The sequence below is a fragment of the Amphiprion ocellaris genome, chromosome 7, assembly GCF_022539595.1.
Source record: "Amphiprion ocellaris isolate individual 3 ecotype Okinawa chromosome 7, ASM2253959v1, whole genome shotgun sequence".
Classification (NCBI taxonomy): domain Eukaryota; kingdom Metazoa; phylum Chordata; class Actinopteri; family Pomacentridae; genus Amphiprion; species Amphiprion ocellaris.
This window is the reverse complement of record NC_072772.1, coordinates 12871437-12885939: the sequence shown is the minus strand read 5'-3', so window position 1 is coordinate 12885939 and position 14503 is coordinate 12871437. Positions and strand designations below refer to the sequence as shown.

The window sequence follows — 14503 nt, the reverse complement described above, 5'->3', positions numbered from 1 at the left end:
ATACATTAATCAGCACTTCTTTCTGCAGAGTCAGCACCTAATTAAAAACAGCTGGAGGTGTATTCAGCACATCTGCATGTCTGATATCATATACTCCCTGTGAGTAAAGCTGCGTCTCCAAGTCATGCATGAACAACAACTAGGTCATTTGTCACTGCATTAAGAAAACACAACTGAGAAGCATTTCTGGACTGACGCCACATGGTTAACCCTCTAAACCTCAAAACCTTGAAAACAAGTCTAACAGGCATGTTTTCTTTAAAAAGATCACCAAAAAAGACAGAAAAAAAACATGTAATCTAATAGAATCATTGGATTTTCAACAGTTCTTGAAACATTTAGGTGTAACCTGCGATTCTGATAATAAATTTAACCAAACTAAACCTTAAAAATGTGATGTCTCATCAGACTTACTACATTCTGCATATCTGTGTCAAATTGTTTTAAAAAATTGATGGTCTACAATAACTACATTTAATTTTTTTTGTTTTTACGCACAATTTTGCAACCGACTAGCCATTAAGGACTCAGCTGCAACAAATAGCCATGTGACAACACTCTGACACAGTTTGGCTGAACTGCAGGCTGTGTCTGCAAAGAGCAGATAAAAGGCAAGTATGGAAACAAATTAAAAATGTAAACAAGAAATTCTTTGTACTATGTAGTCTCCATTTTTTTCTCAGTATTGGTAACACCTGTGGGCACTTTTTTTTGCTGTACATGTTGATCCCATGCTTTTTTCAATTTCTGTAAAATAAATAATCATAGATGAGACATCAACTTTGTAGTTTAATGATTTACAGCATTATCTTATAAAAGTAAGTAAAGTGAATGAAAAGGCGACAGGAGCAGAAAATGTCCAGCAACTGCTTGGTGTTATGTTTCAATATCAAAAGCTACTTTGCTACTACCGCTAAAAGACTACCGTTAAAATAAAAGTCTCTTTTATAATATTGTTATAAGAAACAATTATGCAAGAAAGTGTCCACCATCCATATGACACAATTATAAACGTGCAGACAGTACATGTCCACACACTGAAGTGATTTCTCTACTGTCTGTCAGATGATAATGTATGATGTGTATCCAGCTGGCTAAATTCCTACCTCAGGTGGCAGCCATAAAGCAAAACATGGAAAACATGGAAACATTTAAACCACACTATACTGTATGTAAGCACATGCTTCTTTTCTGTCTTTAAGCATTTAACATCTGTCTGCATTCCACCTCTCCATCATAAGGTATTAAACCCTTCATTCCAATCCACATATACTGTGGACTTCAACAATACATTTCAAATTCAGCGTTTCTTGGCCAGCAAAAATGTTCAGATGTGCCATGTCTGTCAGCTTTTTGTCTTACATATTTTAAAGTCTTGCCGTGCCAAACTATGGCAGCGATCAGTAAGAGTTGTCCTTGGGAGAGCACAAGAAGGGTTGATTGATTTTTTGCCAAAATTCCAGGATAACAGCTCAGTTGTTGTTTGATCCATGGACTTCAATGTGGAATCAATTGAAAGATTTGAATCTATGCTTTCAACAGATTTTGTCCAACTGTTTCTGTGTTTTGAGTTATGAGACATATGCCTGTCCTCTAGTGCTCTCTGTTACACATTTTCACAACTGTTGAAAATGTGGAATAAGCAGAAAGTGCAGAAACAAACTTGAATGGTCTGCTCATGCTGTCTTTCTAGGAAATGAATCCTATTGCTGACTGTGGGGACAAGAGGAGGATGCTAGCTGGCCGGTGTGAGGGAAGAAGGTTGAACAATAGGGTTTCACTGCCTATTGTGGTTAAAGGTTTCAAATTAGATACACTTGTAACTGCAGACTCTCTACTGCAGCATTACAGGTGTTAATATACTTTAATTTTACGACTGACTTAATTTTTCCACCCAGCCTGCAGCATTACAATTACAACCTCATAACGAACAAATAAATGCCTATCATTTAATTCTATCTTTTCGATCTATCCATTAGCTGTATGATCTTTAAAATGTGGACGGTCAAATCAAAGCACTGTTATTTTATATAGTACATTCAAAACACTTCAGATCACTAGTTCATTGCTACGGCTGAAACAAAGTGAGACGGACACCCACACTTACACCTACAGCCAATTTAGAATCACCAAATAACCTGTGATGCATGTCTTTGGAGAACATCCACACAGGCGTTTGGAGAACATGCAAACTCACCCACAGAAAGGCTCCAGGGAACCAGTAAGTTGAAACTGGGAAGTTTCCTGTGGTGAGTCAACAGCGCTAACAACTGCACCACTCTGACGCCCATATGTTGTTTTTCACTTTATAATTAGATTTACTCATTTAATTTTCCTTAATCATTTTCTTACTGTTTTAAATATGTAAGTACATATTTTTACTCTGCTGTGCCTTTCATGTTGTGATTTCCCCATTGTAAATCCACTGTCTTTTAGTGGTTTTCCTGTTTTTGTATATTACCCTTGTACACTGTTTAAATGTGTTGCCAGTAAAATCTAAAAGTAAAACCACATTTCCAGCCCTGCAGCAAGCAATTAAAGCTGTCAAAAACAACATTTTCAGTTAATGCACTGCAGTGCCCTTACTGCATACTCAGTTTCTATCCCTTTAACATTTATGTCTTTGCATATTCAGACTGCATATATATATATATATATATGAGTTCATGGTAATGGTGCTCTTTTCTTTTCCTGGTCAGTGACTTCTAGCAGTGAATATTCTCATCGGCTACTCACTTCCAATTATATGAATCCCAAACAAATCCTCACGGCTGCTGAAAGAAACATAAAACACATCACCTCATGTGAATTTGAGGATTTCCTTTTCTTTTTTTTTTCAGAAAGACCTACCAGACAGCAGCGCTATAGAAAATAAAACTGTACAGCTGGCAGACAGGTGTAGGAATGCGTTAAATTCCACACTTCTTTTAAAAACTTTAATGAACTCGCAGCAGATTAGAGCAACATTGTGTTATGTCAAGTGGTAATGGAGAACTAACTGAAGCGGTTTTCGCTACTTTCCCCTTCGTCCCACACAACTCCGTCTGTCTCTCAGTGCAGCTGTGTGAATGAAAAGGCTGTTCCACACAGATAACAAGTGAACAAGTGTGTGTTTCAGTATTTGCGAGAGAGAAAACAAACACAATGAAAGAGAGACACGGGCAGACCGAAAAGATGGAGGCAGGGGAGCAGGATGAGAGTGGGCATACCCTAAAATCCCATGAGGAAGCCATTATTTCCATCCCACTGAAAACACACAAACTAGCACACACGTACACATAGACACATCAATACAGGCAGTTCACACAACACACAGAAGCACACACAGTGTAGACACACAAATATAGGCCCACAGAAACAGTGAGGCTGGCAAATAAATAAATAAACAGAGGGAAGCAGGGGAACAATAAACCCATTTAGAAACTCCTTATGTCTGGGTTCCACTCAAACCTCCCTCCCTCACACACACACACCAGCTCTGCATGGGGCAAAAAATCAGGAAAGTTTGTGTTCTCGGCTTCCTCCTCTCTTCCATTACCTCTTTCTCTCACTCTCTCTCTCCCCCTTTCTCTCTGTGAGTCGCAGGAGCTGCAGTTATATCTGATTACGACATCCAGGCTACCTCCAACGACGCATTACTCACCGCCTCAGTCACAGGCCCGAGCGCTGCTTTTATATTTCTATACTTATGAGAGCCAAAAGCTTTCACAAGGACGGAGATTTAGAGAAATTTTCATACATTTCTTCATTTCCTCAACGGACATTCCCAGTGTGTTTGACTCCATTCCATATTTCTGTGTAATAACTGGGTTAAAAGGTCACAGTTTTGAGTTTAAACCTTTAATAAAGATTAGGTTCAGCTTCAGGTATGATCAAAGACAGAAGTAAGAGCTCGGGCTTAGAGTTAAGGTTGGTTAAAGGTGTAGGTTTTTGGGTGAAGACTGACAGCTCAAATGCTATTTCTGAAGGGTTTGAATAGCCTTTTTTGGTAATAATATTGAACTCAGGCAGTGGGAGCAGCACAAGAGGTCAAAATGCTGATAAAAATCCTACAGCTTTCTCTCACCATTAAGTCTGGATCACTGGTATGACACTGATTTTAACTGGATTTCTCATTTCACATCATGACTTGCATGTTGTGAAATGGATTTCTGGGAAGTCTGAACAGGCAAAAATTGCAAGCAGATGATCAGACAGATTAGAAGCCCTTATTAGCTATAAGCAGACGTGATAAAGTCATTGTATAAACTTTAAACAGCAGTTTACAGATGTACTGGTTCAACTTTGACTGATGGCATTTGCCATGATAGATCATGCAAACAGTTTTCCTTCAGATGTGCTCACTTTAGAGGTTATGTCAAATAAAGCATTTTGATAAAGTGGCAAAACAGCTGCCTTGCTTGCAACCTGTCAGATCAAATATCTTTCACTGTCAGGCTTTAATGCAGTGATATAACTGTATAGGCCCCAATCATCTTTTAGCCTCCTAACAGCCATCTTATTTTTACAAAAAAACAAAACAAACAAAAAAAAACACCAAAGCCTGAAGGATTTTGTTTTGTTGGACTCCAAAGTGATTCAACTAGAATGGCAGATACTATAATTTCTGGTGGTGTGACATCTTTACTCTATATATTCTGTGTAAAGAGGGAAGAAATAAACAACTGTCTCGTTTGGTGTCTTGTTTTTGCTCATTTTGTATCTTGTTTTTCTTGTTTTTGTGGCTTTGTGTCATGCTTTTCTTTTTGTGCCTCATTTTGGTAACTTTCTGTCTTCTTTGTCCCATAGGAGATCTCAGTAGACACTACAGAGATACTGTAGTGACATATCATAACTGATAGAAGTGATAGACAAGAAATGACACCCGAGTTCTATTAAACTGGATTCTATTGAACTGGATTTATCTTTTAAGAGCTGGAATGACAAACTAAGGATTATGGCAAGCGGGTAAAAGTTTCAGGAAAAATAGAGTACAATCATTGCAAAGTTCTAATGAGTATTGTAAAGAAAAACAAATGTGCATGTGTGAGTGCAGGCAGCCCAATCTCTCTGGCTGGCCGGAGTACTCTATACCACTGGGCTTCCTGCCTAAGGATTGCTCAGCATTTAACAAAAAAAAAAAAAAAAAGAATGAGAGAGGGAGCGAGAGAGGTGGGGAGTCATTAGGGAGGAGGGACAAATGCTGTATGAGAGAGTGAGGGGTTGAAAAGAGGGTGGCGGACCTGCAGCTCTGCAGAACGTGAGACAGACAAAGAGCAGCAGCAGCAGAGACAAACTAAACACTCACACAGCCAAAACCTGACTGGGACTTTGATACACAACACTAGCACACACATAGGTAGCACACCTGAAATCTAGCACACCTTTACATACATTTTCTGTCTCACACACGCTCAGGCGGCAGCAGCAGCATGTTTCAGTGGAGGCTCCCTCAGGCGGTGTGTGTGCTGTCAGTGTGTGTGTGCCTCGCTCTCGCCTATGAGGATGATATCGAGGTCAACTACGCTGACACCTACTACAATGAAATCACAGAGGGAGAAACACCAGAACGTAAGTGTGTGATTTATCTGATTAAGGTTTTCAGATGGCTGCCATGTAATTCAATTGTGGAGCATGAAGTGGACATCTGTAGGGATTCATGCGTGGGACTGTGTGAGAGGTAAGATCAGGACAGGGAGTTACATGTTCAGTTTGTGTTACTAGAGTGTTAATGAGCTGCGGGGGAGCAGCAACAGGCTTCGGTTTAATCTTCTCTCTGAAAATGATGTACAGGCATGAATCACCAAACATGGGCAGAAACTGTACAATTGAGAAAGTTGTGTAGGGTGTGATTCCACTATGAGTGAACATTAACATCCTGATAAGTTGGCTGAGAGGTGAAAAAAGGGAGATAGAGAAGAAAAAGTAAATCTGTGTATCTGAGAATACTGTAACCGCTTCACAGGTTGCAGAAATACACTTAAAGGGGTTTAGGATGGTCTTTTATGTCTATTTCTGTGAGAAATTCAAGGCTGACACGCTCACTTTGCTAAGTTTTGGATAGCTTCACCGCTTTGCATTTTTCAGAAGAGAAAGAGAGAGAAAAAAGAAACACAAGCAGTATACAGACTGTTGGCAGAAACAGAGTTTGTGAGAGAGATAAGCAGCATCAAATAAAATGCAGAGCTACAGCAGCAGGGCTCGTTTTCAGCTGCCTAATAGGACCGACACATATTACAACATGAATGACTGGCCACCAACTGGAGAAACACCAGAGTATATCATTAAGAAATTCTTCTCTCAGCTGTTTTGGAAAGCATCACAGTTTCTCAGTGTGCACAATTGTGTAGTACTGTGTGTGTCTGTGGGGTGGACGTGTGAGAGAGAAGAATGTGTTCAAGTGTGCACATGAAAAAGAGAAGTGGGGCCTTCACAGCTTGCATTTTGCATTTATTTGTTGTTTTAAACCTGGCAGGAGTTGTAATTGCAGCACCAGCAGTTAACAGGCAGGAAACTGGGCACAGCCTCTAATGTGATTAAACGATATAGAGGGCGAAAAATTAGAGAGGCTGAAACAAATGAGGATAGTAAAACACACACACGAATACCAGCAGGAGGGGGGAAAAAAGGTTGGTTATGCCTGCCAAAGGGGGCGCAAAGAAACACATAACAGTTCATAATTGTTTGAAAATGTGAATTCACGTGAGCCAAGCCCGGTTTGTATGCAGGTGTCTGAGGAAGGAGGGAGGTCAAAGGCTGGAGGGAAACACAGATCACTGCTTCTGACCTGCCCACATCTCTGAATGTCTGAGAGGAATTTGAATTAATGAGGGCAACATGAGGTCGTGACACAGTTTTTTTTTTTTTTTTTAAATGAGTGACAGGCTGAAAAGTGACATGTTTCAGACACGTTAACCAACATGATAACTTATACACTTTTACAGCGCACTGTGACTGTTAGAGGACGCAAGTTCTGCTCAATTAAGTAATTCTCCATGTGCCTCTTTTCGCCTGTATATTGATTTAGCTCAGTAAGTGTTCACTAAAGAAGAGCAGTGATACTTCTAACAAAAAAAACATCTTTTTTGAAAATGTAAATAAACTTCACAGTAAAAGAGCTTTTTTTCTTTTATTCTACTTGCTCCATATTTGTCAAAATCAGTTATAAACCCCTGTCAGACCTGTTCCTTTACATTGTTAAGTCACAGAGAGCAGGGTGCACAAACCCTCGGTCTAATTTACTTTGAACATTGGGGACATGGAGCCAAAACAAATCAAGCAGTCCTGTAAAAGTGCCCCTCTGGAATAGGTTTTGCAGGTATAAACAGAGTCTGAAAGGCTCAAATGTTAAACAGAACAGTGTGGCTGATATATCTTCTCACTCCTGGATTGTTTTACCCCCTGGCTTTGTTTTACCCCCTCTTCCCGATGTTCTTCGCTGCTCTTATTATCTCTCGCCCTCCTCTCAGCAGGTCTTCCACTTCCTTTTCCTTCCATCTTTCTCCTCACTCACAGCGGAAAGCGAGATAAACTCACAGGAAAAGCAGCAGCTTTTTGGTTTATGAGCCAACTGTCCTATATCTGTCTCATGTTCTTATCTCCCTCCTCAACAACTTGACATCCTATCTTCTCACTCCCACCTGTACTCTTCATTAAAGCGGCTGCTCAGCTGTCTACCTCCACTATCTCTACCACAGCAATCACAGCAGTCTGCACATCATCTCCTACAAATGATGTCCTTGAAGTTTCTATCAAAGATGAAGACAACACAGTGATTTCGGCTCAGCACATTTGATAAAAGTTAGTCCTGCTTGCACTCACTGAGGCCACTTCTACAATTACATCTGGTAAACAACTGGACTGAGCTTGTTAAATCTTTTAAACCTGACAGGACAAATTCACTTTTCCTTTATGAAGTCCAAAATATGTAGACATGAGGGCAAAGGTGGGGTTTCAGGAGTAAATCCTGAGTCTTTGTTGTAGAACAATTCATCTGTCTCCAGGGAGGTGCAGGAAACAGTGATGACTGGGACTCTAAATGCTGCAGCGTGTTCATTGTCTCTTGGATAACTTATTGATTATTGATTTTTTTCTCCTCTTTTTACCATCCCTCTTTGCAGCCACACCGAGTCCTGCCCCCTGCAGTTCTCCAGACCTCACCAAATGGGACAAAATGTTCTCGATGTTGGAGAACAGTCAGATGAGAGAGAACATGCTGCTTCAGTATGCTGATGATATCATTAAGGTGGAGATGGGATCCCTGCGCAGTGAAATGTTAAGGTTGGTTGGAAAAATGAGTGAGAATTCGTGCAATTAAGGTCAAGTAATGAGTCTCAGACATGACCAGCAAAGACTGTCATTTACAGCTTGAAATACAAACATTAGTATTGCTGCCCTTGATCCACTGAGGTACTAATTACACTTGGGCAGCAAGTACTGATTATTTTCATTGCTAAAATCACCGATAATTGTTTTGTTGCATTGAATGATTATTTGGCTGCCAATGTATTCAACAGTATTAACCAAAATGTACTCAGCATTAAAGATGCAGAAAATTGGACAATGTTCAAATTTGAGGAACTGGAAATACCTTTTTTTTTTTGCCAGCAACTTGCTACTGGTTATTTGTCTGTCAAACTTGCTCTGCTCAAGAACAGTATCCCAAATTCATCCACTTATATTCACTATAAATTAAACTTTTTATGAGTGATTTTAGTCGAAATCTGGTGCTGGATGAGTCCGAAGAGGATTGAAGCTCCTCAGTTGAAAAGGTTTAAATCTTGTATATTTGTCTGTTGTCAGGTTTGTGGCCCAGTATGGAGGCTCCTGTGGGGCTGCAGTGGAGACAGCAGGAAGAAGGATGACCTTGCAGCTGGAGGGGCGCCTCAGAGACACTCTGGACCGCTTCAAGGCTGGAGATCAGACATCTGCTGCTGGAAATTCTGTCGGGAGGTCCAACCACCTGGAGGCAATGCTACAGCAGCTCCTCTCCACAGCACGAACACAAGTGTCCCGACTCGCCAAGCTGGAAACCAGCTGCTTCAGTAGCCCAGGAGCTGGGATGGGGACGAACACCAAGACGGGATTTCAGCTTCCAACAGGTGGAGGGGCTGGGCTCAGTGAGCAAGAGGTCACAACACGAGATGCCGCTTTAGACGGCGTGCTGGCCGTGCTGCAGGGGATGAAGGTGGAGCTGGGGGAGGTGCTGAGGTCATCGAGGCAAAAACACCTGCCTGCAGGTGAGAAACTATTCTTACCATCAACAGTCTCTTGTCTTTAATTGCTGTTTCCATTTCTTTTTTGTCTTCATCCTCTCACTCTGCCACCCCAACGGCCTTCCTTTATTTTTTTTCCTGCTTTGACACATTCAGGTCACGCTTCAAGTAAAAGAATGAGACCCCCCTCTCTGTTGGGTCTTGCTTCTTAACGTCCAACAACCAATCATGCAGCTCGTGTTTGTCCTAAATACCTTTTCCAGTTCCTCTGTCTGTCTCCAGGCGTGTTGTCCTCGTCAAGTAGCAACCTATCATTTTCTCTTCACTTACTGACATTATTGATACAGTCAAGTCAAAGAGGATGGCTGGCGGGCGAGTATGAGGTCACCTCTTTAACACTGACTAACTGCCTCTTCTGTCTGCTTTTTGGTTTAATTTTTATTATAAAGACATTTTGAAAAGTCATCCCACAAAAATATGCCATTTATCTGAAGCCGTTTGCACTGACTGATGTAACTCAGTTAAAAATAATGACAGAACAAATATAACTTTTAAAAGATAAGGATACAAACATGTAGTCTTTGGACAAACATGCATTTGCACAATGGTTCTAGTGGTTCCAGTTAACAGAGTTACTGGTTTACTGTCCATCCCTGAATTGAACACTGACTAATAACAATGTAAGTTTAGAGATTAAGTGATTAAGCTTGAGTCAATAAACTCTTATCAACTTCATTTCCTTGAAAAAATCAAATCAAAGCCACAAAAAATAGTCAATATAGTCATAGTACTGACCTCATGCATGCACGTAGACACACCTGTAAGTCTGGCCTACAAACAGAGCAGAGGGAGGTGTAATGATTTGCCAGTCGCCACAAAAACCACACCAAAGCACTCACGGAAAGCAGAACCAGATGGAGACCTTCATGAACACACACATACACATCTTGTTCAAAACGTCTTTTTTTGTCATTATTTTCTAAGTGGCGGAAACCTGAGACAAATTTAACATCAATATTTGGGATCTCCAGTTTTAGTGGGTTGGGAGAGGGTCTGCTAACTGGAGGGAGATGGAAGAAGAGAAGGCTGGGATGGAGGTGGGGCAAGAACAAAAGAGAGAAGAGGACAGAGATAAAAAATTATGTAGAAAACTCAGAGCATGAAGAAGAATACAAAATGACTGATGCAGAGCGGGACCATAAGCAAGAGCTTTCCACATTGCAAATTAAATGGGTGTAATGTTTGCACACACTCATGCACTGCAGCGTACTATACCTCCAACAGAGCCCTTCAGCACACACTGCATTTCCATTGCATTATGTAATACAAGCCAAATTGCCCAGAAAGGTCTCGCTCAAAGGCATATAAACACAAACCACACACAGTTTCTCTCTGTTTTACGCAGCAAAGGATTAACCAACAAAAGTCGGCCGCACAATGCAGACTGAGTTTGAAAAGGAGTGTTTGCAAAAGAGAGTATGTTTGTTTGAGGAAAAACAGAAGAAGAGGGAAAAGAAGATGAAATGAAGCAGAACGAACCAATGAACCAGATGACCCAGAGAGGTGTGCGAGAGAGAGAGCGAGTCAGTGGTGCATGATCTCATCACCTGACCAGAAACTGAACTTTGACTGTGTCCCGTGCTGCCACCTAAATTCCAAAACAACAGTCAGTGTGGGGAGAATGTGCCATATACTGCAGCTTTTAAAATGTGGTACAGTAGAAGCAGCCCCTGACTGAGGGACCCAGCTGTTGTCGCCACTATAAGGCCAAATCACTTGAAGCTTAAAAACAATATTCTCTGTTACGTTACAGACATTTTTTTTAATCTCTGTTCACAAAGAACACAAAATACAAACAGCAACATTATATTCTAATAGCTTAAAAATGATTATATTTGGTGCTCAAAATCAAACCCCCATTACGACATCCACCATGGGCACTTTGTTCTTTCCTGCAAACACATTTGCAAAAAATATCTGGGAGTCATGTTTGAGTTATCACCTGCATTTACTAAACAAGCACATGCCAGCCAATCCAACTCAAATCAAGTTTTGTTTAGTTTTTTTTAAATGGTACCACAGAGGAATTTCTGACATGACTTTCCTTTACCTGCATGTTCTTGACTCTCTGTTTTGACATCCAGTTATTTACAAAGTTTCAAATCTTGCTGTAGGTGGTTGAATGTGTCATCTTTTTACTTCATGTATTGGTCTTTTTCACTATTGCTATAAAGTTTTTTGGATCAACTGTGTTGTTGAAGATATACATAAAAGTTGATTTGACAACTGCATAAATACAGGGTTTAATGATCTGCAATTCAGTGATATCTGTAAACTATAATTATCAAGGAATCCAGTCAATATACCAACACAACTGCTGTGTGAAGTTGCTGTTGTTTGCAAGGTCACCTGATCAAATTTGCTTGTATGAAAAGGCCTTAAACCCTCTAGAGACAACTATTATTTTCTTGTTTTCTATCAAGTCAGCCCAGCCTCACATCATAATGTGTAATAATGATGTTGGTCCACTGCGCAAAATGTGCTACTTTGACAAAAACACATTGTAGAAAACAACTACAGCTTTGTTATTCGCATTTTCACAGGGGTATTTTAACACAAACCATGATCTTTTCTGAAATGAACCAAGTATTTTTAGTGCCTAAAGGTAATGACGTAATTTTCTAGCATAAACCACAGCTAACAGTGACTAAAAACAACATCAGAACACAACAGCTGTAAATGCATCAGTGTCAAAATTCAATGAAAAGAAGAATGCTCCTACACTGACTGAAAGTCCAGTCTCCTGGTTGGAAGTCTTATATTTATTTAATTATTGTTGAAACCCTACAGAACTATACATGGAAAAAACAATGAATCCAAAGAATCCCTAAGAGCAAGCATACTGGCGACAGTAAAGAGGAAAAATTCCCTTTACAAACTTTGTTGCTGTTTTTATGTGCAAAGAGAGAGAAATTTGCAAGTCCCAAGATGTGGGCACAAGCCAATAGCAAAGAACAGGCCAAAAAAATAAAATTCTCACAATTTCACAGCCTTCATTACTCAACTTATACACACTGCACTGTGGACTAATGCAGCTAGAACATGTTGGTGTGAGACTGCGTTGATCAAGTAATAACTTGCAGGAGGAATTTTGGACTTTCATATATCTTCCAGCAGCTGGTCGTGACTGACAAAGATTGATAATTGTACTTAAAAGAGGTCCCATCACCCATACAATTGCTCATAACAATGAAAAACTTACTCAATGACAATGAAAACTATCACACTTTCTTTGCTGCACAGGTTGTGAGATGGCCCTGCTCTTCCCTATGCGTTCCCGTAGAATCTACACCGCCGTCATACCAGATGTCCCTCTCTCCCTGTCTTCCTTCACTGTCTGCATGTGGGTGAAGCCGACCACCGTGTCTAACAAAACCGTGCTGTTTTCCTATGGAAACCTCCGCAACCCATATGAGATCCAGCTGCTGCTCAGCCAAACATCGGCCCTCTTCACCGTCGGAGGAGAGGCTCACCTGGTGGAGGGCCGGGGCGTGGTGAAACCGGGACAGTGGATCCACCTGTGCGGGGCTTGGTCCTCTGAGCAGGGCCTGGCGTCTCTGTGGGCAGATGGTAAAAAGGTGGCCTCCACACCCGGAGTCGCCGAGGGACACGTCCTACCCGAGGGAGGCACACTCCAGCTGGGGCAGGAGAGAAACGGCTGCTGCCCTACGTCTTCAAGCAGCAGCGTGGCAGGGTTTGAGGGAGGGTTTGATCCTAAGCTGGCATTCGCCGGAAAGATGACGGGGGTGAACATGTGGGACAAGGTGCTGTCAGAAGAGAAGATTTCCCAGCTGGCTTTGCAAGAAGGCCAGGGTTGCGAGCACAGGGGGAGCATTGTGGCGTGGGGCGTAACAGAGATGGTGCCACATGGAGGAGTTCAGTTCATCAACTGATTCATGGTGAAAATCTTCATCAGCATCATCATAATCATCATCGTCATAAATATCCACAACTGATTTCATCCTAAAACTGAGGAGATTTACAACTGCTTTTATCATGCTTGTTCCTCTAGTTAAATGTGAGAATTATTTGGTATTATAAAGACAGCCATTTTCCTCATCCTTGTTTTCATGAATGCTAAAGCTGCAATCAATGAACTCTACTGGACATGCTCAAATGAGAGGAAGCCAACGCTGTGAGAGACTGAAGTTTATGTTTGTAACCTAACCTTCTGAACTGCGGCTGTAACACACACATTGACACTCACACTGACAGACATTCAGCAGCTTAGAAAACTTGTAGCGTAGCAGAAAACGTGCTGCAAGCAGCATTTACCAAAGACTTCATTAGAGTACAAGAGAGACAAAGACTCTTTTGTCAAAGTGAACGGGTTCTGAGCCAGTAAACAGAGTAATCACCAGAGGAGAGGTAAATAAGAGGTCATGGACAATTACAAGAGATTATCTTGTGATTGTAGATCCTTTAGAATTCTATCAAGATTTTATTAGTGTGGTTATTCAAAATGTCAATGCAAAACCCCTTTGGACCTGAACAGGGGACATGACAAAATATATTTGCTCTGCTACCTTTGCAGTCTTGTAGGTACAATTATTAGTCAATCAACACTACAACTGAAGGCAAAGCTATCATACTAATGTGTTTATGATGTGTTTTAATGTCATGTGCAGAACAACATACGATGTGTTGAATTCTTACATGACTGAAAACTGCTGTACTTGCTTTCATTTTAAGCATGGCCGACTAGCAACTCTAGAAAAGATTTTAGCAATTTATTGTTTTATTATCTTATTGAATTTGTGAAAGCTTTTAAAGCATTTTTAAGATTTTATATTTCTAAACTTGTACTCATCATAGTGTTTACATTCATATGGGTTATATAATTCCAAGTCTGTGTTGTTAGTTCTTTTTTTGTCAGTAGTTCTCATTTATTTCTAGGGTAATGTTCGTGTGTATTCATTTTTGATACTGCATAAAGTAGTAAGAGTAAAAGTGTTTTATTTGTCATGCGAGATTGACATTTTTGAATTTGACATAAGAAAGTGAGGACAATGTTTACACAACCTAATCTTTTATGGACTAAGCTGTCATGTATTATACTGTAAATTACTTTCGTTCTTGTGAAAAGTTTAAACTGAATGTATTTTGTACATAAATATATTTTGCATAACATGACTGGATGAATGGAGAGCGGGGTATGAATAAAGATTTCAAATTATAGTAACCCCCTTGCTGGATAAGGAGTGTCAATGTTTTCCAGTCATTTCAAAGTTTATCAAGAGCATATTTAA

At 40.4% G+C, this 14503-nt stretch overlaps 2 protein-coding genes across 4 annotated transcripts in view; one reads left to right on the top strand and one right to left on the bottom strand.

Annotated features, from left to right (window-relative positions):
• veph1 (ventricular zone expressed PH domain-containing 1) overlaps positions 1 to 14503 on the bottom strand; it is a 96292-nt gene that overhangs the window by 60107 nt on the left and 21682 nt on the right. The window lies entirely within an intron of this gene.
• On the top strand, positions 5216 to 14436 carry ptx3a (pentraxin 3, long a). The gene is made up of 4 exons (XM_023297491.3): positions 5216 to 5550; positions 8100 to 8259; positions 8782 to 9218; positions 12498 to 14436. Exons 1-4 carry the CDS (start codon positions 5412 to 5414, stop codon positions 13145 to 13147), a joined length of 1386 nt encoding a protein of 461 aa, XP_023153259.2. The 5' UTR covers positions 5216 to 5411; the 3' UTR covers positions 13148 to 14436.

Coding starts and splice junctions, on each gene's coding strand:
- ptx3a (XM_023297491.3), top strand. CDS start 5,412: ATGTTTCAGTGGAGGCTCCCTCAGGCGGTGTGTGTGCTGTCAGTGTGT. Junction 8,260..8,781: donor CTGCGCAGTGAAATGTTAAG/GTTGGTTGGAAA, acceptor GTCTGTTGTCAG/GTTTGTGGCCCAGTATGGAG. Junction 9,219..12,497: donor GCAAAAACACCTGCCTGCAG/GTGAGAAACTAT, acceptor TTTGCTGCACAG/GTTGTGAGATGGCCCTGCTC.